The sequence below is a fragment of the Penicillium brevicompactum genome (genome assembly GCF_028827555.1).
Source record: "Penicillium brevicompactum strain IBT 35665 chromosome Unknown utg000004l_segment0_segment0, whole genome shotgun sequence".
NCBI classification, from domain to species: domain Eukaryota; kingdom Fungi; phylum Ascomycota; class Eurotiomycetes; order Eurotiales; family Aspergillaceae; genus Penicillium; species Penicillium brevicompactum.
The window spans coordinates 87,273-113,420 of NW_026623207.1; the positions used below are offsets into that span (position 1 = coordinate 87,273).

General features: G+C 47.8%; 8 protein-coding genes across 8 annotated transcripts; 4 read left to right on the top strand and 4 right to left on the bottom strand.

Annotated features, from left to right (window-relative positions):
• Nucleotides 1-471: 471 nt before the first annotated feature.
• N7506_005595 (uncharacterized protein) lies at nt 472-1,640 on the bottom strand (the record flags this gene model as incomplete). Its single annotated transcript, XM_056954888.1, has 3 exons — nt 472-1,220; nt 1,276-1,556; nt 1,606-1,640. The coding sequence occupies 3 exons, from the start codon at nt 1,638-1,640 to the stop codon at nt 472-474; spliced, it is 1,065 nt and encodes a 354-aa protein (XP_056811865.1).
• A 3,096-nt stretch (nt 1,641-4,736) lies between these two features.
• On the top strand, nt 4,737-5,635 carry N7506_005596 (uncharacterized protein; the record flags this gene model as incomplete). The annotated part of the gene is made up of 2 exons (XM_056954889.1): nt 4,737-5,352; nt 5,601-5,635. 2 exons carry the CDS (start codon nt 4,737-4,739, stop codon nt 5,633-5,635), a joined length of 651 nt encoding a protein of 216 aa, XP_056811866.1.
• A 904-nt stretch (nt 5,636-6,539) lies between these two features.
• N7506_005597 (TPR Domain containing protein) lies at nt 6,540-10,040 on the bottom strand (the record flags this gene model as incomplete). The annotated part of the gene is made up of 1 exon (XM_056954890.1): nt 6,540-10,040. One exon carries the CDS (start codon nt 10,038-10,040, stop codon nt 6,540-6,542), a length of 3,501 nt encoding a protein of 1,166 aa, XP_056811867.1.
• Nucleotides 10,041-11,385: 1,345 nt separating this feature from the next.
• N7506_005598 (uncharacterized protein) lies at nt 11,386-12,141 on the bottom strand (the record flags this gene model as incomplete). The annotated part of the gene is made up of 3 exons (XM_056954891.1): nt 11,386-11,415; nt 11,466-11,701; nt 11,739-12,141. 3 exons carry the CDS (start codon nt 12,139-12,141, stop codon nt 11,386-11,388), a joined length of 669 nt encoding a protein of 222 aa, XP_056811868.1.
• A 1,051-nt stretch (nt 12,142-13,192) lies between these two features.
• N7506_005599 (caspase) lies at nt 13,193-15,121 on the top strand (the record flags this gene model as incomplete). Its single annotated transcript, XM_056954892.1, has 1 exon — nt 13,193-15,121. The coding sequence occupies one exon, from the start codon at nt 13,193-13,195 to the stop codon at nt 15,119-15,121; it is 1,929 nt and encodes a 642-aa protein (XP_056811869.1).
• Nucleotides 15,122-18,259: 3,138 nt separating this feature from the next.
• N7506_005600 (uncharacterized protein) lies at nt 18,260-21,349 on the top strand (the record flags this gene model as incomplete). The annotated part of the gene is made up of 3 exons (XM_056954893.1): nt 18,260-18,434; nt 18,502-18,652; nt 18,706-21,349. The coding sequence occupies 3 exons, from the start codon at nt 18,260-18,262 to the stop codon at nt 21,347-21,349; spliced, it is 2,970 nt and encodes a 989-aa protein (XP_056811870.1).
• Nucleotides 21,350-22,874: 1,525 nt separating this feature from the next.
• N7506_005601 (uncharacterized protein) lies at nt 22,875-24,581 on the top strand (the record flags this gene model as incomplete). The annotated part of the gene is made up of 1 exon (XM_056954894.1): nt 22,875-24,581. One exon carries the CDS (start codon nt 22,875-22,877, stop codon nt 24,579-24,581), a length of 1,707 nt encoding a protein of 568 aa, XP_056811871.1.
• A 637-nt stretch (nt 24,582-25,218) lies between these two features.
• Nucleotides 25,219-25,667, bottom strand: N7506_005602 (uncharacterized protein; the record flags this gene model as incomplete). Its single annotated transcript, XM_056954895.1, has 2 exons — nt 25,219-25,606; nt 25,651-25,667. 2 exons carry the CDS (start codon nt 25,665-25,667, stop codon nt 25,219-25,221), a joined length of 405 nt encoding a protein of 134 aa, XP_056811872.1.
• Nucleotides 25,668-26,148: the final 481 nt, after the last annotated feature.

Below are 26,148 nucleotides of genomic sequence, written 5' to 3' on the forward strand. Positions count from 1 at the left end.
CATGATCTTCGCTGCTGTAGGTCTCGGGGGCGCCAATTGCTACATGCGCTGGGCCTTGGACCCAGTCCGTCTGGGCCAATTGAGGCTGATGGGGTCCCAGTAGAGTCGCGGCCTACGGCACGCTCTGTCCGAGTGCTGGGCAGCCAATTAAACGAGCTGCCGGCACATGAGTACTACCTACATACTTCGCTGAGTGTCAGCGGTATCAGCTAGTATATGTTGATGAAAACGTTACTGTATTGTGGTTGTATTGGTGAAGTGCACAGCTATCGTTGAGGGCTTGTATTGGGAGGTGTCCAAGCGGGCTCACTGTTTCACAATAGAAGTCCACAATATCATCCCACGCGCTGAAAACACAGCATAGCGTATTTGAAAAACAAAACAATTGAATCACTTTATTATTGATGGTGGATAGGCAAATATAAAATTTCAAGCTGTATTGCAGTCTCTGTCAGGCAGTAAGAACCATTCTCAAGCCGAATTTTCATGAGTCGCACTGAATTCAAACGGTGCCACTATCCTTTTCGCTTTCTTGTGCTTTGCTGAAATCCCTCGGTTCCAGCTCTCCCATCCCAGGATTTCTTCCTTTGCCCGCTTGAGCAAGCAAGCTTGATTCTCAGTATGCTGCTCTAGCCTGAAAACATTCATTTGCAGCTCATCAATAAGACCTTCCAAAGATTGAGTCGATGTTCCACTTATCGATACCCTCCGGGCGAGTTTGCAGGTGACATCAACCATAAAATCACCCCCTTCTGCTATCAAAGCTCTCATACTCTCGTCTGATAGTATGGTGTATTTAAGGGCCACATATTGAGAAAGTAGTTCCCGAGCTGGATCATTCGGTTTCGACTTTGGTGTTGCGCCGTAAACCAGACGGATAGCATCTGCAAGGCCCAGGAAGAATGGATCCGTTGGTGTACCGCATTTGAGAAGAAGCTGCGTCAGGCGCTGTAAAGCCAGATCCTCGAGTCGGGAGAACAAAAACTGGTGTGCAAAGCAGTAAACCTTGGCATGCATAAGAGCGATGTCACCAAGGCCTTCATCACAAGCACTAGGTTCCTTCATGAACGCTGCTGCGGCTGTTTGCATAGTCTCTGCTGGCAAACCAGCTTGCAAACACCGACTCAAAGGTGTTAGCGGTCGTTCCGAAAGCCCTTCATTTAAGATTTTGGAGTCAGGCATCGACGACCCCACTTTGGTAGAGAGGAAGGCTGCTTGTGCTAAGAGGTCTAGTCGTTAACAGCGAACAGAATTAAAAGGGACTATGGAATGTACCCATCCGATCATCGTCTTTTCTCTCTTCAGTTTGTTCACTAACAACTGTTCGACCACGCACGTCGTAATCTTCAATGTATAGATAGCTCAAGGCGCATTCAACGGTTTCCTCATCGAATTCCGTCCAGTCAATAGCCCCACTCGTACCATTCTTAATCCACTGGTCGCTGACACGAGCTTTCAACACCGGTGAGCCGCACGACGAAAGGACTCCAGGATGAACGTAGTAAACGATTTTTTGAGGGCCAGCAATGATCTGGACTGGGCAATCCTTGAACGTACTTCATTAATGTCAGCACAAGAGAGTACAGAGTATAGGGACGTACCTACCTAGGGAATTGGTGAAAATTTGTACGCGATGCCATTGCTGAACATATCCCGGAAATTCAAAACTGATACGAAGTATCGAGAGAATGTAATGTGGTCAGAACAATTTCATCTCCAGCGAGCAGTGTGTCTTGCTGGCGACCACTCTAAGGAGCGGTGTAGACCTAGAGTGTGATGGTCCTACGGTTCACGCTGTGGAATAGCTAAATCCTAGAAACCCCGTGATTGAACGCAGTTGAACCGGGTGACGGTAACGTATTAGATTGTGCTGTCGAAAATAATGGCGGGGAAAATGTGTTGGCCTCGAGAAAGTAGGGAATCCACCACGCCGCACAATGATTGGCTGCACAAGGGTGGGGCGGCCCTGTGAATCATTTAAGTCATGGGTGGTGGAGCAGTGGGAGATCATAGTCAGATGACCCAGAGATGTCAACTGGTTTTTCCCTGGTCATGAGGGGAACGAGCGAAGCTAGGTGGGGAAGATGTCGATTTGGCCAGATCGCCCAAATCTATAGAAGGATTCTAGGTGGCTCCATGTAATATTACGGTACCGTGACAATGACTCATTGCTAGCAATACAATAATTACGATAACAGTTTTGCCAGAATTATGAGGCGGTGGACCAACCCGGCCTAGCGCCTGTAGGAATTACTTTCTCCGAATTAGACCTCGCCAAACGCGGGTTTGGGTTGGGTTTTCAATTTCCTTACCCGCCCATGGGCAACCCACCGCGGGTTTTGGACTTGATGAACCCGCCCATGGGTTCTTGGCGGGTACCCACGGGTTGCCCAAAATACCCAAAAACATGTATAAATCGTGGATGCACTTTTTTAATGATCTGGTGTAATTGCGAACGGTTTCCACAGCTGCCTACCCCGGGGAACGGCAACCTACTGGTCGCTAAGCGACTCAGGAAGAAATTCCACCATGACCTAATGATAACGAACCGGCCAGAGCTACTGATCAAGTGTCATCTCTACCACGAAAACTACGGATCCGACCACCGCACTACGTATCCCGAATGGAATCTCCACACCCATAGCAAACAAGCCACGTAGATAAGGAAAGCCTACGAACGTGCGGACTGGAACTAGATTGGCGAGGAGGTGGTACAGCGAGTCGGCCCCGGGAAAGAAATTAAAACTCGACCAGCATTGGACGAGGCTGTCCAAACCCTCACAAAGGTAACAACAGCAACAGTAAATGAGTTAACACCTGACACACGCCCAACGCCATACTCCAAATGGTGGTTCACGCCGGACCTCAAAGTTCAAAAAACCAATGTCTACCAACTACGTGGGAGATTGCAGGAGAACTGCGGAGTGCTCGGGCGAGACCATCCCAATTCCACCGTTGCCTTCCAAAAGATGCAACAAGGCCGACGAGCGTGGACTCGGACTATTGAGAAAGCCAAAACATCACATTGGAGACAGTTTCTAGACGAAGCCGGAGACGGAAAACTCTGGAAAGCGGGCACCTACGTGAAACCACGGAAGACCTGGGGGTGCGTCCCGGCACTTCAGGTTGACGACCAGGAGCTTATCGAGAACGAAGACAAGGCGTAGGCTTTCTTGGATTCTTTCTTCCCTGAAATGGATACACCCGAGGCCAACTCGACAACATCGGCACCATTGGAGCTCCCGTGGCAGCCTTTCAGTCAGCCGATTCCCATCCAATTTCGATATCTTCAAAGTCATTGTCCACAATCCGGTCAAGGCCCTTCTCCGTCCAGGCCGGTGACCGTATTTGGTTCCATCCGCTCTTTCTACTCCCTAGCGCATTGCTCCAACCGTGTGATGTTTTTATTCCACAATTTGCATCGTTTGGAGAATGAGCACTTGTGTCTCTTGGACCGAAGCGCCGTTGTTTAACAAATGGCCTATGCTATCGACCATTTGAAGAGTAGCACGAGCAGGATAACTGCCGCTTTTTTGCTGCTGGTTCAAGAACTTGAAAGGCATTTTGCCGCAGCTGGTCGTATATGTGTTTGTCCATATTTTTCCACGGTCAGATACTCTGCTTGTGAATACATAATAGCGGTGTGGACTTACACTGATCGAGAGAAACAATGGTCTGATGTGAAGCTAGATACTATCCAACGGAGAAGTGCAAGAGCGATCGGAAATGTAGAGAGAGCTAGGATCTTTTGTTCGCGATTTGGATACCAGACAGAGCAAGATGGTTATATTGACCTGAAGGTGGCGGCCGGTGATCAGGAACATGGCGCTGTATAGCACAGCTACAGAATTCTGTGATTGTTGAGCGGCTGACGGGATGGACTTTAGCGCTATCCAAGAACCCGGTGGGGGCGCGAGGTTGAGGGTTACATTTGATGCACTGGAAACTGGAGCCAATCATAGCGCCAAGGTGAGCGCCCCGCGTGCACAGACCCCACGGCCGAGTCCTCGTTCACAATTTGCTGCCAGTCAATGCTGTTTATCGTATAACCGTACCACGGTGATATGCTGTATCACCTAATCCACCCCCTGTAATTGGTACAAGAGACCGTTTTTCTGGCATTTGAAGCGATTCCATAATTCTGGGCTGTTCAGCTTGGTTGGGAACCACATGCGGCGGTAGATTCGTATGATTAGTTCCCACCTAGCCCCATATAATATGGGCGCCTAAAAACGATTGATTTTCCAGCGCTAAATAATTGGGTGACAGTCTCCTGGTATGTTTCCACATCCTTAAAGTGGGCTAAAGATGGGTCGCTGCGGTGTGACGGAGCGCGTACGTCGAAAACGAGACTGCAGATCGCGGAAGAGAAAAGGAGATCCAATTCCATTCTCCCTACAAAGGGCTCTGCCATACCATTTGCACATAAGTAATCGACGGCGGAATCTCAGACGCTGTACGAACAAGTCTTTCTCGACCCACCCAGCCTAACTTATTCGTCTACTTTGCAATCGCTGCTCCTGCTCTATTTCGTGCCTCACGCTTTCTTGTCGTCATTGAATTGTCTACGCTCCATTACTTCGATTTCAACGTACCCTCCCTACACCGAATTCTAGAGCTAGAACATCCACCCCGCATCGCAGGATACACCATTTTCCATCATACTGCTCTAAAAACAGTACACTCGCATAATTCGTCAATTTGTCCATTCGTTACTCTAAGTTTGGACTACAATCATGGAATCACTGCTCAAGGAGCAAGATGCTTTGCTGGAAGAAGTTGAAAGTGTTTTGCCCAATCTCAAAACCATACTCGGTCTTCGTGGTTGCACCTCGAGCAATACATGGAAATCTGTCGAACTCTTGATGCCTAAGACCTGGAAGTTGGTTCGGTTTTTCGAGAGCCATTACAAAACAGCTCTCGATTTCAACAATGTAGAGTCCTGGCTGGAGAATATTAAAGAGAAGATCTCCAAGCATAAGGAACATCTCAAGGATCTTTCTGAGCATGGGGTCAATTTCAACGCTCTTTCGGATCGGGACTTTGCAAAGTTAAACTTGGAAGAGATGATGAAGAAGGTGACTGTGGACAAGTCCCAATTTAAATTCATGCAGGAAATGATGCCAAGTCTTTTTGGAGTGAACTGGGCATCTCAGAGCGATGCAATCTACAGACGAGCAGAAATCGATTGGGATTCGTCGAACAAAAAGATACCTCTGGCGACCTTCAAGCTGAGCGTCAGCAAGATTGCGAATGAGGTCCTTGATCTGTGGAAAACCCTAAGGGAAAGTGGAAGCAGAATGGAATCCTTTAAAGAGCAGTGGGACAAACTTCAACCTGAGGCACGAAAGAGTTGGCTTCAACGATTTACCGAGCTCCACCGATGTCCAGGCTTGGCTATTCACATGCTGGCGCGGTACAGTAGATTTCGAAAACGGATTCCCCCATGGAAACTCTCGCGTTGTTTCTTGGCCTGTACCCGAAACCACCCTAATCCGTATTAGGTTACTTTAGTAAACAACCCCTGCTCCGCCGTATCTCAGTAAAAAAACGTATCAGGCTTTCGTGTCTAATGAGTCATTGTAAATTACCGTATACAGTCGTTCTCGAAATCGGCTTGACCAAAACACAGTGAGGAACTCTTTTCTGGACCCACTGCTAAGGCCTTAGCGCAAATCTTTTATCTAGCCAGCTGGATTTAATTGAGGGGTACCGTAAAATATTTATTGTATAGTACTGTATCTTTCCACGTAACATTACAATTTTGTAGGGAATCTAGTGGAATCCCTTCGAACGAACCACATGGTCAATGGTCCAAATCACGTGGGGAAGCTACTGACAATGAAGGGCTTAGCTAATACTCGCTCACATTAGTTAACGTAATTCACCACCGAGTGGTCCACACCAGCGAGTGGTCCAGCCCAAAACACATAGTAAATGCGATAAATTACAGCATTATATCTCAACAACGATAGTCTAAAGGCATTTTTCCTTATAGTCTAATGCTTTTTAGATGATGACTAGCCACTTTAGGGAGTTTAGAGAATTTTTATAGCTTTGTGATTAAGATATATATATTTCTGGCTCATAACAACGTAATTTTCGATACCATGACAATGCGGTAGTTCGAATTCCTTGTAATTGATATATAGTATTGACAAGTCTTATCAACAGCTATCGACAAACAATGAAGTAAAGTAAAGACGTGGTTGTTGAGATACAAGTGTAGAATATATCTCGTTTACTATGGTGTTTTGGGCTGGACCACTCGCTGGTGTGGACCACTCGGTAGTGAATTACGTTAACTAACTAGTTAACTAGCGTCTGGCGCTGGATGATTATGTCATTGGCGACGTGAGCTGTACCCTCTTACGAAAGGGCTAATATGAGGCCATGTCCTTTCACTAGCCAGGATGACTACAGCGGTTCATGAATTATTATGTTTTGTTTTTTTGGACAATGAAACACAATATGCGCGGTGCCTTGAAACTCAATTAGGTGAATTGATGCCCAATCTCACTTTTCCTTCGTCCACAGGCTTAAATCCCGAAATGAACGTATGGAACCCAATTTAATGACGACTCCGTTTCCGTATCTGCATCTCTCAGATTTCTCTCCTTCCCTTGATATGATCTTGTTTGTTTCGTCGCCATTGAAGCATATCCGTCTTGCAGGACTGCCATCCGCTTGGCTGATCTAGTTGTGTTCTCTGATATCCACATTTCACGTAGCTTCCTGCTTGCACGATGAAGGCCTTCACTGACGGAAGCGTCGGTCATCTTTCGTTTTTTCAAACAACTATAAAATATAGTTGCAACATCGACACATGCTTCGTCCTTCACCTCCCATAGAGTCCCAATAACATGCCGGAATCCAGCAATCTGATAAGCAGCGATCAGGTGAAGTGTCTCGTCGATGAGTGCATCATGTTTGATTTGTCCGGTTCCGCAAGCTGAGAGGTAGGCAAGAAAAGGATTCCGATCATGAAGTTTAGTTTCAAAGAGATCCGCCACTGCTAGCGGCCCGTCGGCCAGAACTAAAGAGCTTTTCGATGGGTCTTGTTGGTCAGTTTTTCCGTGACCAGCAAAATGGAAGATAACGCAGTTATTCAAAGCAGATAGGACATCTTCTCGGCAAGGCCGAGGCTTGCAGACTTGGACTTGTAAAAGGCCACAAAGGCTCTCTATCCTTTCCATCTCTGACCGCACATATGGAAGATCAGACTCATGCGGTGTTTTCTCCATACCAACTAAAACGGCATCCCCTAAGCCCGGTTCTGCTGCTAAAACAGAGTATCTTTGGCGGCTTTGCAAGAGCGCCCTAACAGAAGAGCTATAGGATGAAATCGCTCGGTCGAGGACAGTCTCAGACCGGTAGTAATGATAGCCTGCAGCGTGAATAGGGAATTTGGCGAGAGGTCCAGTCAGAATCCACCAGATCCGAGGCCAACAGCCATCAGGCGTTCGTGTGAGTTCTAATGCGTCGAGTACTGGATTCGCGATCGCGTCCCATAGCCACTCTAGTAATTGCGTATCTAGTGCTTCTGGTGTCGCTAAAGCTGCTTCGCGGTCTTGAATATCTGCCTTATGTAGACGAGAGAGCGGCAAGGACTTTATCCCGTGTTTCTCCACTATCAATGCATCACATCGGAGATTGCCGACATTAATAATGACAATCGGCCCTGAGGCAGCAGCAGCATGAAATTCGTCCTCGGATGGGGCCATAAGAAATCTAGCAAAGCCTGGCAAGGTTCTTATCGCCTCGATTGTTCTCTCCAATTTCTGGCTCGCGCTGTGACGTTGATTAACGCGATGCGCTATCACCGTTCGCATACTGAGCGGATCAGGTTCGCGGGTTGGAGCATTGAGTTGATTCTGGAGGTCGATGTATTCTTCTGCTAAGAGACGATGTTGCTGGAAAAGGTCGGAAGTATCGACACGCATTTCATTGATCGAACCCATGATGACACCGCGGCCAAGCTCTAGGAGTTGTAATGCCTCAAAAGGCGTTTCTCCTGCCATCAGAGCAATTCCGGCTGCATCTGAAGCCAGACCAGTAATCTCAGTGAGCAAGTATTGTTTGTCCGAGATATCTAAAGAGTTGGGCGTGAGGCGAGAAATCATAGACATTATGATAGATGCGATTTGATGTGCTGATAACCAGTTTCCTGCTTTAGTGTGTAGATTGAGTAGATGCTTGCCGGACCATAGCCGATCCAGGACACGAGATGGAAGATGGTATACCGCATTCTGATATTGTTGAATAGCGAGCTCAAGGTCTGTCTCTGCACCTGTTCTTAGGTATCTGTCGCGGTATCCATTTCCAAGAGATTGAAGCCGACGGGCCCGATCTGGATGATCTTCTGGTGTGGCCTCAAGAGCTTGTTGGAATTGTTGAATAGCGAGCTCAAGGTCTGTCTCTGCACCTGTTCTTAGGTATCTGTCGCGGTATCCTATTCCAAGAGATTCAAGCCGACGGGCCCGATCTGGATGATCTTCTGGTGTGGCCTCAAGAGCTTGTTGGAATTGTTGAATAGCGAGCTCAAGGTCGGTCTCTGCACCTGTTCTCTGGTATCTGTCGCGGTATCCTATTCCAAGAGATTCAAGCCGACCAGCCCGATCTGGATGATCTTCTGGTGTGCCCTCAAGAGCTTGTTGGAATTGTTGAATAGCGAGCTCAAGGTCGGTCTCTGCACCTGTTCTCTGGTATCTGTCACTGTATCCTGTTCCAAGAGATTCAAGCCGACGGGCCCGATCTGAATGATCTTCTGGTGTGGTCTCAAGAGCTTGTTGGAATTGTTGAATAGCGAGCTCAAGGTCGGTCTCTGCACCTGTTCTTAGGTATCTTTCGCGGTATCCATTTCCAAGAGATTGAAGCCGACCGGCCCGATCTGGATGATCTTCTGGTGTGGCCTCAAGAGCTTGTTGGAATTGTTGAATAGCGAGCTCAAGGTCGGTCTCTGCACCTGTTCTCTGGTATCTGTCGCGGTATCCTATTCCAAGAGATTGAAGCCGACGGGCCCGATCTGAATGATCTTCTGGTGTGGTCTCAAGAGCTTGTTGGAATTGTTGAATAGCGAGCTCAAGGTCGGTCTCTGCACCTGTTCTTAGGTATCTTTCGCGGTATCCTGTTCCAAGAGATTGAAGCCGACCGGTCCGATCTGGATGATCTTCTGGTGTGGCCTCAAGAGCTTGTTGGAATTGTTGAATAGCGAGCTCAAGGTCGGTCTCTGCACCTGTTCTTAGGTATATGTCACTGTATCCTATTCCAAGATTTTCAAGCCGACCAGCCCGATCTGGATAATCCTCTGGTGTGGCCTCAAGAGCTTGTTGGAATTGTTGAATAGCGAACTCAAGGTCAGTCTCTGCACCTGTTCTCTGGTATCTGTCGCGGTATCCATTTCCAAGAGATTGAAGCCGACCGGCCCGATCTGGATGACCTTCTGGTGTGGCCTCAAGAGCTTGTTGGAATTGTTGAATAGCGAGCTCAAGGTCGGTCTCTGCACCTGTTCTTAGGTATCTGTCGCGGTATCCATTTCCAAGAGATTGAAGCCGACGGGCCCGATCTGGATGATCTTCTGGTGTGCCCTCAAGAGCTTGTCGGAATTGTTGAATAGCGAACTCAAGGTCAGCCTCTGCACCTGTTCTCTGGTATCTGTCGCGGTATCCTGTTCCAAGAGATTGAAGCCGATCGGCCCGATCTGGATGATCATCTGGTGTGGCCTCAAGAGCTTGTCGGAATTGTTGAATAGCGAACTCAAGGTCAGCCTCTGCACCTGTTCTCTGGTATCTGTCGCGGTATCCATTTCCAAGAGATTGAAGCCGACCGGCCCGATCTGGATGATCATCTGGTGTGGCCTCAAGAGCTTGTTGGAATTGTTGAATAGCGAGCTCAAGGTCAGCCTCTGCACCTGTTCTCTGGTATCTGTCGCGGTATCCATTTCCAAGAGATTGAAGCCGACCGGTCCGATCTGGATGATCTTCTGGTGTGGCCTCAAGAGCTTGTTGGTTTTGTTGAATAGCATATTTTGTGTCCTTCATGCCTCCAGTTATGTTGACTTCAATTCTGTCACTATTCACTTTTGGGATTGATCAACTATCGTCGTCAATCACTTATTGTGAGAACTGATAAGAACTGGTAGGAAATGTACTCCGTTACCCTCTATGGCCGCCTCGGGGTCGAGCTGGTACTTATGCGACAGACCTAATCAAACTCCGCCCCCTGATGTTCCATCCGCATTGGATTGCTTTGGCTCGTCATCCGAGGGAAACTCGCTGGACTTTCTTAAATTGGTCCGTTGAGGTCGCCTAGTTGTAAAGTGGCGCTACTAGCTACATGCAGCTCGAAACATCTGTCGGTTTGTAGGATATCCGTATGCACTAGTACTGAGGGAAGCAATTGTCCCTTGATTGATTGAACTAACTATCCCAGAGACGACTGTCGAAGTGTCTCTAGACCTCAGGAGTGAAGGTTTTTTTGAAATGTGAATATTCCCCGAGTTGATCTGGTATACCCATGTAAAATAAGCGGGGAAATGGGTGGCCGCTGAATCATCCAATTTCTAGTGGTAAGTACCACTGCTCAGATCGACACAATCTCCTCTCCTTTACCCACAGAAACAGTTCCCATCTAATACCGTTAGAGGCGCTGATTCGCTCAGCTATCTGGTGCGGTTGAGAAGTGGGGCTAACAAGAACCTGCTTTCTTTTGGGTGGTAACTGGGAACTGGGCGAAAACATGATGCGTCAATGCGCATCCCCGAGACGTGGTGCCCTGAGGTGCCTTGGCGCCAACTCAAACAACTAGCGGAACTTTAGATTCTCTGTCAATTATATTCAACGCACGTTCTTTGTTGGCGCTTGTTGTATTCATTAAAGGGTATGTGCTGAAACGACAAATCACTCCACCTATATATGTCCACACCAGCCTCAGCATTGATAGCATGCTCAATAAAACTTTCTTGGTTGACTGTCGAACAGCCTCGATTCCCATCAATTGTTAGATTGTCTCTTGACATACCCCCTGTGTGCTCTCTACTACAGTAGCAATATGAGCCTCAGGTTGCACTGCCTCCGGAGACAAATCCTATGTAAACAGTAGCATAGCTAGGACAACGATCAGTTAGATCAGATATTGTGTGTTATTTGGAATGAAAGGGTAACGTACGTCACGCTTATAAGGATTAATTCAATCGTTTTGGATCTTGTTAACAAGGCGAAAATAAGGAGGAAAAATATCGTAGATGCCATGACAATGACAATTCGCCCCGAAGTGTTGTCAATAATATTGCATATGATCATTGGACCCAGTAGTAGGAGTATGATCAAAAGTAATAACATTGCTCTGGCGGTTTCCCGAATCTGCGTTCCAGGATGTATATAAACATTAGAATCCCTCGAAACGTTGTGGGAATGGCTCTATATAATAAATAGTCAGCTTGGCCTAGTGTTTAACTGTGGTCTTACTCTTTGGAAACTCGGCCAATATCGAATAACCTTATCTTCGATCCATGTTTCGAGCTGCACCATAGCATTGTCACCGGCGGGAGCTAGTGACACCAATTCATGATGATGAGCGAGATACGCAGTTTCATCTCGTGCCATACAGCCAGTGCTTTCCACCCAGTTACGCAGACTCTCAACGTCTCTTGGACAGGAAGGACCGACACTCAGGACGCGGCTCGTTCTCTCCATGAACTGGTCTGATTATTCTTAGCAATTGTGATATTTTGGAGACACTTGCGTTACCGTAATCAGCAAGAGCTGTATCAATCTCCGATAGAAGAGATATCCGTTCCGTGTTTCTATCACTTCGGCTTTTCCCCAGATAAAGAGGCGCAGCCTCGAGATAATCTACTTCCTCCAGTTTCTCCTCGAGGATAGACAGCTTATCTTGCTTCTGCAACAGTAGTCGAGCTCGAAGCCAGTCGAATCTTCGGCACAAAAAGTACGTATTGTGTGCTGAAAGAAGCGCGGCATAACGGGGGTATCCGGGCCTGTAATCCTCGACTGGGCTTATTAGAGTGCTAGTCCATTTGGGAGGGTAGAGAAGTGCACACTCTTTCTGTTTGATGTCCCCTCTAGAACGGCGGGTCTCGGGCATTCGTATATAGGCAGATCGGATTGGGGGGGAGGGCGACATGTTTGAAGAATCCGTGAGCTGGCACTGACGAGCGAGCATAAGGTCGCGTTTCTATGAGTTTGGAAGGCATTGATGTATTCGTCTAGGGCGACCAAGTATAATCATGTCCATGAGTTTACACAGCCACATGCGCAATGCACGAGTGCCCGATGACGACGCATTGACCACCTTGAGATCTGCGTTTGCCTTGCCGACTACAAGGCAGATTTTGGGGCTAGGCTGACTGCCATATATAGCTCCTCCTACCTCTAGGTATAGTTGAGCTAATTATCTGCACTAGCAAAATTCGTAAAGAACCGCCGCAGCTGCCCTTTCAAACCCTTCCTTTCAACCGCTTCAGCCTCAAGAGAAATGTCTTCCAAAGCGTATGTATACCAGCCTATCATGGTCTATATAATATTTTGACATGAACTAGGGAAACCCAAGATAAGTTTATCTTTTCAGATGAGGAAGATCGCCCATATATCGCTAGTTCTCAAGTGAGTCACCCTAGCCGACAGGTTAGTAGTTATGTATCAAGCTCACTCAAAACTAGGGTCCAAGATTTCGAGTGGGAGATAAGGTCAACCTGCTAAACTCTGACGGATCTGATGATGGCCCATTTTTTGTGGCATCAGTAATCTCTGCGGAGAAGTGTACTCTTAGCCTTGAGAACGGGCAGACTGCTAGGAATGGCGAGGTAATACCGATGGCGAAACTCGAGGCTGCATGAGAAAAGTGGGGCTTTCACCTCTCCCCCAATAGAATTTTTCCACGTCAATAGGAGGCAACCAGAGAAGGCCCAAGTCTCTCGATAGCAAAAGATGCCTACATGGTTTTCACAGCCCCCCATCAGCTTTCTGCCCAACAGCAATGCTTACACCGGTGTGCCTGGTCTGAGCCGCATCTGATCATATTGTCACTGGTATACAAGAAATTAGCCTCATTCCAAGAACTTTCAAGATAAAGTAAACACGATCTTTGAGCTCTTCTCCCTCCCCAGCCGACCATTATACAGTATACGGTCCCCGCTTTCGATTTTCATAACTTGCGCTAGTGCCCTTCTACCATTATGGACAACCAGCATGCAGTAACAAGGCATTATGCGATCCTCATCGGCATTGATGCTTATCCCCGCGGATCCTTGACCAGCTGCGTACGAGATGTAACAAGGATCAAGGAATGCCTCGAGGATAAACTGAGTTCGGTGCATGTCCGGACTTTGACAGCAAGCAAGAGCTCCGATCCGGAGATAGTTACTCCACGTGAAGACCCAGCATGCTGGCCGACATGTCGCAATGTGACCTCGGCTTTTGAAGCCATTACATCTCAGGCAGAGCCGGGAGATTCCGTTTACATCCATTACTCAGGGCACGGCACTAGACTTGATCCGTGCTTTGACTTCTCAAACCAGTCCACCGGGGATTTGGCACTGGTTCTTCTCAAAGGAGATCAAAGCCCAGAGGAATATCTAAAGGGACTACGGTTGGCCTGCTTTCTCAAAAAAATGGTTGACAAGAATTTGAAAGTCACTCTTGTTCTGGACTGCTGTTTCTCTGCGACAGTATACCGCAATGGTGGACCTAGTGTCCGATACCTCCCATGCGACCTCGTGACAGCCCCATCGACTTTACTAGACCCTGAGATCAGCTTCAGAGGTGGAAATCCTTGTTCTGCGAAGCGCAATGGATCTATGCGCGACAACTGGCTAGTGGAACCTAACCGCTATGCAATACTCGCTGCTTGCGGGCCTGACGAGAACGCTAAAGGAGGCTCCGAAACATCCGAAAAGGGGCTAACATACGGAGTCTTGTCCTACTTCTTACTTCGAACAATTTCTGCTCACGGGCTTGGGTGGAGACACAGGGACATACATCATCATATACGTGCTATTTTCTGGGAATCCTGTATCGCGCAACATCCTGTCCTGTACGGGAACGCGGACCAAGGCTTCTTCGGTCCAGTCCAAACGCACCGCGGTGTAAGGTCAGCCCGCATCGTCCAGCGTGAGGGAATCATTCAAATACTAGCCGGCCAAGCGCACGGCGTCCGTGATGGCGACCAGTTTACTGTGTTTTTTCCAACATCGACAAGCGGTGATGGGAATGAGGAAAGATTGATCGCCAAGATAATCCAAGTTGGCGGTCTTACGTCTCAGTTAGAGCTGCTGGATCCCCATCGAAAAGTTCAGACAGGATGGATCGCAGAGCCACTCACTTGTGCGTATCTCGCGCAATTCCCCATTCACTTGGCGCCCGACCTCCCACATCGTGATGAATGGTTGGCAGCACTGAAGGAACGGTCACTTAGTACCAACATCAACACTCCCCAGATCCCAGTATTCCACGTCGTGTTGAAGAACATCGATGAATACGAGATCCTAGACAGCTCTGGTCAAAATTTGATCAATTTGCCAGCCTTGCCCCGAGACCAAGTGGACACTGGCCGCATCTGCGATGTGCTAGAGCATTTGACCAGGTTCAAAGCGACCAAGGAATTGAATAATCAGGTGCCTAATGCTGCATTCCGAACGTCATTTGACGTTCAGATAGTCAACGATGGAGCAGTGTTCGGTCCAGAGGAACAGATAGAGGTGCGACACAACACCCCTCTCGAATTAACCATAAACAACAAAGGCGACACAACTCTGTATGCGCATGTTTATAATCTCGGCCCGTGTTGGAGGGTCAAAGGGATTATCCGAGCAACCTACGAGGCGATTCCTCCACGGAAAGATCCCCACAATGGCAGCTTGTCACTTCCAGGAAAGTTGTCAAGGAGGATCAGGATGACAGTGCCTCCCATAATGAAGGACTATGGTTCATGCGAGGATATCATCAAGGTCTTCGTAACATCCCAGCCGACATCGTTTGACTTGCTAGAGCTACCCAAACTTGGTGGGCTAACAGATATATTTTCGGGCAATAGGGGCAGCCAGTATTCCAGCTCCGCATCGGGGGATTGGATGGCAGTGAATTTCTCGATTCGTACATTAGCCTGAGTAAGAGCTGTTAAAGACCAGGGAGTCCTATTTTAAATATACAGTGATTCTTGCACAGAAGATGAGTGTTGTACTTATTGTGTTTACTACCAATCATCTATCTGTTCTTCGTTTGCCTGTTGTAAAGACGATCAAGAATCGGTAGAGTAAGCCTTCCAGTGAAAGGGTTTTGCTCTTGGTGACTTATTAACTCCGCAAATATTCGAGAGGGTGTCGATATCCCAGTTCCATCAAATCCATTTAGCCGGAATAAGCGTTTCTCAGGCCGATAGGACCTATATTTGATTTCGCACCATTTGCTGCCATCTTTGTGATGTCATCTTGCTCAGGTAATTGTCGGTCCGTTCAGGACTGCCTGAGCTCGCGCTGAGTGTCCACGTAGCGCTGACAAATAAGATATAATATCTGGTCGAATAAAATGACAAGGCCTCATATCACTAGCCCTTTCGTAACGACAGGCTAATGTGTGCGAGTATTAGTTAAGCCCTTCGCGCTTAGTAGCTTCCCCATATGATTTGGACCATTGACCATGTGGTTCGTTCGAAGGGATTCCACTAGATTCCCTACAAAATTGTAATGTTACGTGGAAAGATACAGTACTATACAATAAATATTTTACGGTGCCCCTCAATTAAATCCAGCTGGCTAGATAAAAGATTTGCGCTAAGGCCTTAGCAGTGGGTCCAGAAAAGAGTTCCTCACTGTGTTTTGGTCAAGCCGATTTCGAGAACGACTGTACCCCCATGGAATGTTCGAGGAAGATAATCTCAATAGGCGGGGAGACATGGCGATCTGGCTTGAGCCAAGCCCACTCCCTTTCTTCCTGTTCTTCCGTCTCTTGCGCAGCCTTCGTCTTCATCAGCTCTTTTCATGACGAAGACTGTGTTACTGCTGTAGAGGACCGATACCGGTAGTCTAATATCGTTCTCTTTTTGCTTCCCATGGCTCTAGCTCCCCTATTGTCGCTTTCATTCATTATTGGGCCCATCTACCCACAGATTTTACCATCAACTTATGCACCTTTGGGCTTTGATCGTGTGTAGATATGAACGGAAGCCCGTACCACTACGTTTACATTTCTCAACCCCAAGAGCTCGAACAATGGGAACATGATTCACGGTATTCCCCACCTACCCCGGGATACTTCCGAAGCCCTTGTGCTACACAGTCCAACTGCAGTCCTTCTCCAACTATCCTACTCGACGATGAGCCCAACCCGGAAAGCCAGCCTCGACCAAATATTATACCTCTGCTCCAGGAATCTGAATGGGAGAAAGACAAGACCTACGACGAGGATCCACCAAGCTGTATCCACTATTCCATAGAATAGCGAGTCACGCTTAACAACAAGGCTGTGGTAAAGGACACCGAAGAGGACCTGGTATTGGCCCCGAGCGACTACTGGCGGTTATTCTTGGAAGATAAGCTAGAAAATGTACTTCGAGAGAAAGTTTCCCGCAACAAGAGGGTCAGGGTCGATAACACGGCGATCGTTGTATCAGTCAATGATCGTTCCCAACGTGATCTGACCAAACGGTTCAACAAAACCGAAATTGTTTAGGCTCCTATCGAGAAGCAGCTTCGGATGTATCGACACATTTCTGTCGTGGAAAGAGACTCACGGTGAGGATCTATTTCAATTACGTAGAGGATTGCACTTCTCTATCCGCTGGACAGAAAGGGGAGAAGAGAGGTAAATCTTCTGTCACACAGAGGATACTTAATAATCGGGATGCCCAGCTAGACGCTGAAGAAAATACATCCGGTCAGCAATCAATTTAGCATCGCGTTTATAACTTGATAAAATGTGACTCAGCTGCATACCACTTAGGCCCCTCCTATTGGCTAGATCCAAAGGGGAAAAAGCATTATCGACTTCGCACGCAAACTCTCAGACGCTTGGTCACCTATGTGGAGAAAGGTGGTTTCCTAGAGACGCACAAAGACATTCCGGAGGAAATCTGGGACGAGCTCTATATGGAGGATCAGCAGAAGCAGGAGAAAGAAAAACGCAAGGGCGGTCATATTCATGGCGGTGAAATACCGTATCCCCCCATCAACATCAATGTTCACCCATCACACTCTGCTAGCTTGGCGACAACAGCTCCTACCGTTGATTCAGCTGAGCTAAAAGGTGTTTCACTGAAGATTCCCGGGTTCAAAGACGTAGCTGTCAGAGAATACGGTGAGTGGCTTGCATCAAATGTATCCAATGATAGCCTAAAAGCTGGATATCGACAAGCATGTGATATAACACTGTCAGATGGCTTTGAACTTGAGCACATCTACAGTGATCAAAACCCAGATTTCTTTGTCGGCAAGGGTATCAAGCCCGGGATAGCCCGGAGTTTCGTAGAGAATATTCGTGACTGGGTTGAGAATGTGAAGAAGGGAATACCCGTTATTCAAATGGCATAGAAATATGTGTTGGCATTGGGTATTGGCATGTTTGGATTCGATTTGTATGCATTGTTGTATTAGATGTCACGCCTCTCCGTAGTTAGTGAGAGAGCGATCTATGATCTATTTGCTTAATTTATTCATTAATCTTGAGCGTTACTAAGCAAATAAAGTGCCTCCTTTACAGTAAGGCGACGAGACGATAAGAATCGCATCAATGCTTGGGTCACATGAAGGAGCCATGTCTTTGCACCCTGGTGATTGGATATAGCACACCGCTTTGGGCACTCATAGCCGCCCGTATAAAAAACTACAGCACCTCCCAGCATAATTTTGCTTTCATGCAAATCTGACACCTGCTCGCCTCTAGTGCAATCCTGGCCCGCAGTGTGCTTTCAGGGGCCAAGCGGAGGGACAATCGTGATTCAGCCCCATATGCTGTCCGATAGATCTCGCTTGACGTATGTCTCTGTACATACTGGTTTCACATAACATTGATCTGATTATCACAGCCCTAGATAGAGTGACCATTCAACAGCTAGGGCCATGATGGTTCAGGGAGAGGGGAGAGTGTTATCCCGATGTTAACTAGCTAGGAGACGGACACGTTGGCCATTTGCTTGGATAGCCCGGTCAATCGGACCGGTTCCATGTTTTGCTAAGAAAACCCCACTTTGTAGGGAAGAGAAGAAAATACTTGGCTGACTTGATGCTAAACCCATTCAACGCTAAGGTCCCATGAAGTCACCTGACAGTGAGGCTGAGGATAAGACCCCACAATTTGTCGACTCCTTTGCCCGAAACACCGAACATCGTGTGCATGGTGTGTTGACTATGACCTCTATATCGTTTGGCAACGCAAACTCGGGAACCCAGATAGGGATCAACAATGGGCCAATATATTCTCCACCGGGTAAGTTTCCAATGGCCCTTGGAACAGGTCTCGGTAAGTTTGACTAAAAGCGGCTTCCTGTTTCTAGAGCGACCGGAATCTCGCCCAGACCCTCTGTCGACCGTGCCATTTCCACACGAACCAGATTTTGTCAGTCGTGGTGCACTTCTTGACCGAATTCACGATAAAGCCTCGATCCCGGGGTCTAGAATAGTACTCGTCGGTCTCGGGGGCGTTGGGTGAGTGCAATACGGGCTCCAGGGGCGGTCCCTTCAATACTGACTATCCGTAGGAAAACACAACTCGCCGTCGAATACGGTCACCGGATTCGACGACACTCGCCAGGAACATGGGTTTTCTGGATTCATGCGAGTAACGCGGCCCGCTACGAGAAAAGTTTCCGTGACCTTGCGGATCGAGCCAAAATTCCCGGGCGCCAAGACCGCAACGCCAATATATTTCAACTCGTTGGCAACTGGCTACGTGATGAAAGCATCGGAAAATGGGTTCTTATCATAGATAATATCGACGATGACGTGCTACTCCGCAAACCTTCGGCGATTGGTCAGGAGAGCCAGGCAACTGGCCAGAGCAATGCACCGACACAGCCACTGCTAAACTACCTCCTCGAAAACTCAACTGGCTCCTTCATTGTCACAAGTCGGAATAAAGCAGTAGCATTTGATATCGCCGATCACAAGAATATCATCGAAGTGCAACCAATGAGCAAGGCCGAAGGGTTGAATCTGCTACAGAAGAAGCTGGATATACCTGGGATGCGCGAGGGCATGGTGCAGCTGGTTGAAGCGCTTGAATTCATGCCACTCGCGATCGTGCAGGCCGCCAGCTATATAGCGCATCGTTCTCCCCGTTGCTCAGTATCGCAATACCTGAAGAAACTCCAGGAAAGTGACGGCGAAGCTGTACGGTTGCTCAATAAAGAAGCAGGTCTTCATTACCGAGACTGGGAGGCTAAGAACTCTATTCTGCTCACATGGCAAATATCTTTTGACCACATTCGAGGCGTAAGGTCATCTGCAGCAGATCTGCTCTCTTTGATGAGCTTTTTCGACCGACAGGGAATCCCAGAGAGCATCCTCCGAGCTCAGCAACGCCGAGAAATGAGAAAATACTTGTGTGCAGAGACAATTGAGGATAGTTCCGGAGAAGAGGATGAACGCAGCGTGTCTGATCTTGACGCGGATGAGACTTTTGAAGATGATATTACCACGCTGAGAGACTATTCATTGATTTCGGTCGGGGTATACAGCACAGTGTTCACAATGCATCGACTAGTGCAATTGACCGTGCGCACTTGGCTGGAAACTCACGGCCAACTTGAACATTGGAAGGAAAAATTCATCAAAAATCTCTGTTACGAATTCCCAACCGGAGAATATGAAAATTGGGTACGGTGCCGCTCGCTCTTTCCACATGTTAAATCAGCGTTGTCACAACGACCAGAATCGACAGACTCTCTACGGCAATGGGCCACGCTACTTTACAAAGGGGCGTGGTATGCGCAAGCTAGCGGTATGTTTGCGGAATCAAGGGAAATGGCATCGAATTCACGAAAGCAGAGAGCAAAGATTTTTGGCGCAGAAGGAGACGAGACCTCGGAAAGCACTGCAATGTTAGCGACGGCATATCGGCTCGAGGGGCGGTGGAAAGAAGCCGAGCAACTTGAGGTGCAGGTGATGGAGACCAGCAAGACCAAGCTCGGTCATGATCATCCGGACACGTTGTCGAGTATGGCCAATCTAGCGTCGACGTATAGGAACCAAGGCAGGTGGGAGAAGGCCGAGCAGCTAGAGGTGCAAGTAATGGACACTTGCAAGTTAAAGCTCGGAGAGGAGCACCTCGACACGCTGTCGAGTATGGCCAACCTAGCGTCGACCTATAGCAAACAGGGTCGTTGGGAGGAGGCTAGACATCTCAACGCACAGGTGATGGAGAGTCGTAAAATGAAGCTCGGCGAAGACCATCCTGACACGCTGTCGAGTATGGCCAACCTAGCGTCGACGTATAGGAACCAAGGCTGGTGGGAGAAGGCCGAGCAGCTTCAGATGCAAGTAATGGAGGCTCGCAAGTTAAAGCTCGGCGAGGACCACCCCGACACGCTATCGAGTATGTCCCGCTTGGCCTTAACGTATAGGAAACATGGCCGGTGGAAAGAGGCCGAGCAGCTCGAGGTGCAAGTAATGAAAACTCGCAAGACGAAGCTTGGCGAGGACCATCCGTCGTCCCTATCGATAATGGCCAACTTAGCGTCGACTTATAGAAATCAGGGCCGGTGGGAGAAGGCCGAGCAGATGCAGGCACAGGTGATGCAGACTCGCAAGACAAAACTTGGACCGCAACATCCCTCTACGCTATCCAGTATGGCCAACCTGGCGTCGACATATAGGAACCAGGGCCGGTTGGAGGAGGCCGAGCAGCTCCAGATTCAGGTGATGGAGATGAGCAAGAGTAAGCTCGGCGTGAATCATCCCTCTACGCTATCCAGTATGGCCAACCTGGCGTCGACGTTCTGGAAACAGGGCCGGTTGGAGGAGGCGGAAAAGATCGACGTGCAGGTGATGGAGGCTCGTAAGAGGAAGCTAGGCGAGGACCATCCCTCTTCGCTAACGAGTATGGCCAACTTAGCGTCGACGTATAGGAAGCAAGGCCGGTGGGAGGAAGCTGAGATGCTCGAGGTGCAGGTGATGGAGACTCGCAAGACGAAGCTCGGCGAAGATCATCCCTCTACGCTATCGAGTATGGCCAATCTGGCTTTCACCTGGGAATCTACAGGCCGATATATCGACGCGATTGATATGTTGAGGGTCTGCATAGTGAAGCAGCGACATGTCATAGGTTCAGCCCATCCTCGCACCGTTTCTAATGCCAAAACCTTGCTAGAATGGGAAAGTAGGGTTTTGGATATCGATATATGACCAATTGACAAATGTATTTTTGATCCTTTTACCTCGTAGGAGGTATATCCTACTGAATTTGGCATGGAATTTTTTGTAGCACAGAAAACTGTGAACCCGGGATACAGAGTTAGCAAGCAGCTTTATAGGCTCGGTGAAATGGTTCTGCTAGAAGCATAATTTCAATCATCCGATTTTTCATTAGTCAAACCTGCATGCCGAAAATGGCCTCTAGCATCAGCCACTCTTGCCCCAACCTGATTAATACACCGCTCGAGAAAGGAGGCAAACTCTCGGTCTGGATCTTGTGCGTAGTAGCTCCAATTGTGTTTTATCAAGCCTTTGAGTTCAGCAAAAAACTCTTCCATTGGATTTAGGTCCGGCGAACTCGGAGGCAAATAGACCAATTTAACTCCCGCATCAGCGCACATGTGTGAAATCCGCTCAGAGTGGTGAAACGATGCATTATTCATGACCAGAACAGACTTCGGCTCCGGCCATCGTCCACAATGACAAAGGAGCTCCTCGATGAAGTCTTCGAACACAGCGGCATCCGTCGAGCCGCGAAAGACGCGAGTAATTAAAATACCATCTTGGGCATACGCAGGCAAATTTTGATAGCGCTCGTCACGATGGAACTGAGACACTTGCCGAGGTGCTACACCGAGTTGTGACCAGCCTGTCCGTCGGAACCCAATTCGCTTATCGCATCCAGATTCATCAATATAAACAATGTGGTACAACTCAAAGTCGGAGAGGTTATAAAGATATATTTCTCGTAATTCGGCATTCTGCTCTCTAGCACTCTGCCGGGCTGTCTGTTTAGACCAGCCTTTGGATACGAGGGCCCTCCGGAAGCTAGAGGTTGACACTAGCATCCGGAATTCATCCCATAGAAAGATAGCTATCTCTTTGAGGTATAGGCCTGGTTTTCCAGCAGATGGTCGCAGAGAGCTTATAACATGGGTGGTGTTATGCTTCGTCTCCGACCGATACGAGTTGAGGGGGCATGAACTTGTCCAAATAGTCGCAGGTTTCTGCGAGTATTTTTGATCGTCTTTTCGCTACACTCAGCTGCATCAGCCATTTGAGACGTTGTTAGTGAATTAATTTGTATCATATCACGAATAAAATATAACTTTGAAACAGGTAGGTTCGGTGCCATATTGTGCAAATGATTCTACTTAACAGGCGGTGCAGAAGGATGGAATGTCAGGCATAGAGGGGCATTAAGGTAGCAGTGTATATGGGTTTCATGTAATATACAGTATAATACGTAACAATGTGGTTCTAAAATTGACAACTGGTCTAATTTTAGGACATAATTATTTACGTTTTAGCCGAATACGGATTAGGGTAATTTCGGGTACGGGCCGAGAAACAATGCGTTGGTGTCCACAGGGGAATCCGTTTTCGAAATCTACTGTATCCGAACGAGCCTTTAGACAAAGAACCGTTTCTGACGCCTCTACTCAACGTGGAGGACCTGGCTGAGGGAAATGTTCTTCCAGATCTGTTACAAACTCGGTCAGCCATACATCCGAAGATGTTCCTATCTACAGATACCCGCCTTGTTGAGCTTGGATACTGGATCAAATCGATTACGCAAATGCAAGTTGAGGGAAGAATATCGTTTTATTCCGAAGCCGGTATCGACGAGGATCGGTACGGGATACAATTTGAACCTGACGTCTTCAAGAACCCACACCTTATCGATCCAGCTATCGGCTTACATCAACTCATAGCGCAAAAAAAAACCTACTGTTTTCTCGTCTCGTGTCTTTCGGCTCAGATAGGGCCTTCTGTCGACCAAACTACTAGTACCGGAAGGGACAAACGCGAAAAACCTCACTCGCTTCTGAGTCGCTTTGCGCTGCTACAATACAAGAGACCAGATTATATAGACTGGGATTACTTGACAGACGTTTTGACATCGTCTGCTGAGGAAGCGATGGACGATCTTTGGCAGCTTCGGACTGACGCAGATTATTGGAATCTGCGGTTTACGGACATGGACAGGAACGCTTCGAGGTTCTTGCGTTCTGTCTTTGGACGTATCGATCTGTTCCTCACTATTGGTGAAAAACTCCGTGTTTGTCGGAATGATCGCCAGATGAGGTCCTCTGGTAATTTGTCGACATTTCAACTTTCTTGCGACAATGGTCAGATCACAGGCGCAATATCCATGCATGCTACCCTTCGCTCTGTTCTCAATGAGATTATTTGTTCGTTGCGGGGCAATGCGTGGCTGGGCAGAAAGGCGAAAAATAAGACATTACGCTATCTTTACGACTTGATGGAGAAGAATGACCCTACAATACGATTGATGGGTTTTGATGCAGTTTTGAGAACAATTGAGCAGGAGCTTTCGGGTAGCAAACCTGAGGAAACGCCCCCATTCCCAGTCGCTCAAACGTTCCACGACATGTCAATTATCGCTGCTTGTATGCAGGAGACTTCCAAACACTTGAGTCTCATCCTTAACCTGGATATAAAATATACCACTCTGGCCCACGATGCCATATCGGAGTGGCAGGAACGCGAACGACCGTGGGTATTACCAATCCAGGGTTTTTTGAAAATAATTCAGCGCAAGGGCAATGAGTTCAACAAAGAGGCCAGGGACGAAAATGTTTCCTTGGAAGACCGCCACTGCAAGTTCTGGAATAGAATTGATGAATGCATGAGCAACTGGAACAAGACCGACCCTATCGTCAGTATGATATTCAGCCAGGCCCCTGTCCCGAGTGCATCCGCACCCACGTCCGCACCAACTGCCTTGGAACCGGGGTGGAGATCACAAGATACGAACACCACGCCAACTCAAACAAAGTCGAAAAAGTCGCGAAGAAGGCAAACCCGACAGAAACCCGGACGGAAAAACTTAGAATTGGTGCGAACAGTCAGCATCTCATCCACTACAGGAGAACCGCGTCCTCGGCCCTCAGTAGCCATCACGGCCACCAAGGATATAGAGTTCTGGAATTGGATACAGAACGAAAAAGGACAGAAGCGATTTGGGCAGTGGAAGGAATTTCTTAAACGTATAGGCTTCGACGTCACACACCAAGCAGGATCAGGGTATCGATGCGTATTCAGGAGCCCCGAGGGAGGATCCCATACAATTGTATACCACGATTTGCACGGGTCGAACGATAACAAGCTCCCGCATCATTCGGCACAAGAAATGTGGACTGGAAGGCTTGAAAGACATTTCAACGTCATTCTGTCAGTAGAGGGAGCGGCAGGTTGAGAGATTATGGAACAAATAACTAAATGATTTCGATAAACAATCCGCTACTTTACATCCTAGAATGATCGCGAGAGTGAAAGTTGATTCGCAAAAAAGACAGCTGAGTTACTGTATTGAAGGCTTCGGCTCAACGGTGGAAGCAAAAACCATCGGACCTACTACACTACGCCTCTTCCTACACCCGACGAAGCGCTTGCAGTGCATTCAGCAGAGGGGCTTACCCACCAGATTGGCCTAGTTGATTCTGATGATGAGCACAGACAGTCATCGGAAAAGCGACTTATCCTCGTATACTTCGATTCCATAGTTGATCGTATGGTTGTTCAATTGCCTTAGTCAAATGTCTAATTAAGGAATACAAATGACGAAAGTTGTTGACGGGGATTGCGCCACCCTTTTTGGTGCATCTAAATGTAATCTAAACATGATGATGTATATCTGTCTCCAAAATGTTTCCTCAATATTTGATTCGCCACAGCTCTGACAAGATGGAGGGATCTCGGGTGAGATGGCACCACTATCCTGCTTGCTCATCACCATACCCCCATGAAAATATATTGACAACAAGACCCATTATACTTAGACAGTGCTGAAATACTATTTGTATGCCGTCTAAGACAGGAGCGTCTTGGTCAAGTCATCGAGACGAAAGGCTGCGGGGGTTTTTGTATTGGACGGTGTGGTTGTAATCGTCAACCAAAGGCAAAGGGTCTTGACCGTGTCCATCGTGCATTTCTGCTAGGGTCACAGCAAGAGTAGCGTCTAGCCTTTCTTGTCTGAAGATGCTGATTCTCCTCTTCGACAAGCGAAGAACATAGACTGGTATCGTGGTCATGTCAGTGTGCGCAGTCTCGTAGACATGGTCGACATTGTGGACATCAAGCACGAAATAAGAGTGCTTCTGTGGGTGTATGTTGACGGCGAGGAAACAATTTTCAGCGTTGGGACGGGTTGCACGAACGGATTCCTCGAGCTTTGCCGTAAATAGACGTATGGAACCCAGCTTATCTCCAACGTCGAGTGCGCTGTTAGGCGTGTCGCCAAGTATTCGTATTGCTGTTGTCTCGACCGTTTGGAGGAAGTCATTGATGGTATCTGGAATTTGACTCTTGATATGCTCACGGATTTGTTGGATCTGTTCTTCTATTTTCAGGGTAGATTTTGATGCAGTGCGGAAGAAATTGATTTATTTACTAAGTTCACTTTCGAGCCGTGACCCTTATTTGAGTGGGTCCACACCGCCAGGGTATCCCCTTCTAAAATTGGAATAGCGCTGGCAGAAACCAGTGGCACAGTGATGCGTACTTCTCGTGCAATAAATTAGGTGTCGGTTGGAAGACTACAGTATGCGATAGTATCCGAATGAACCACTGAGGTCATTCAAACTGGTATTGATATGTGTCTTACCAACTACCAAATCGATCCTTGTTTTTACTGTCGACGATCGATGGATCGTTAAGGTCTCGTACAATGGATTATCACTAAACAGCTGTTCCTCTAAATACCTCAGTCCGCCTGTTACATACATGAGCTTGCTTCCACATGGGTTTGCTTCTTAAAAAGCTTC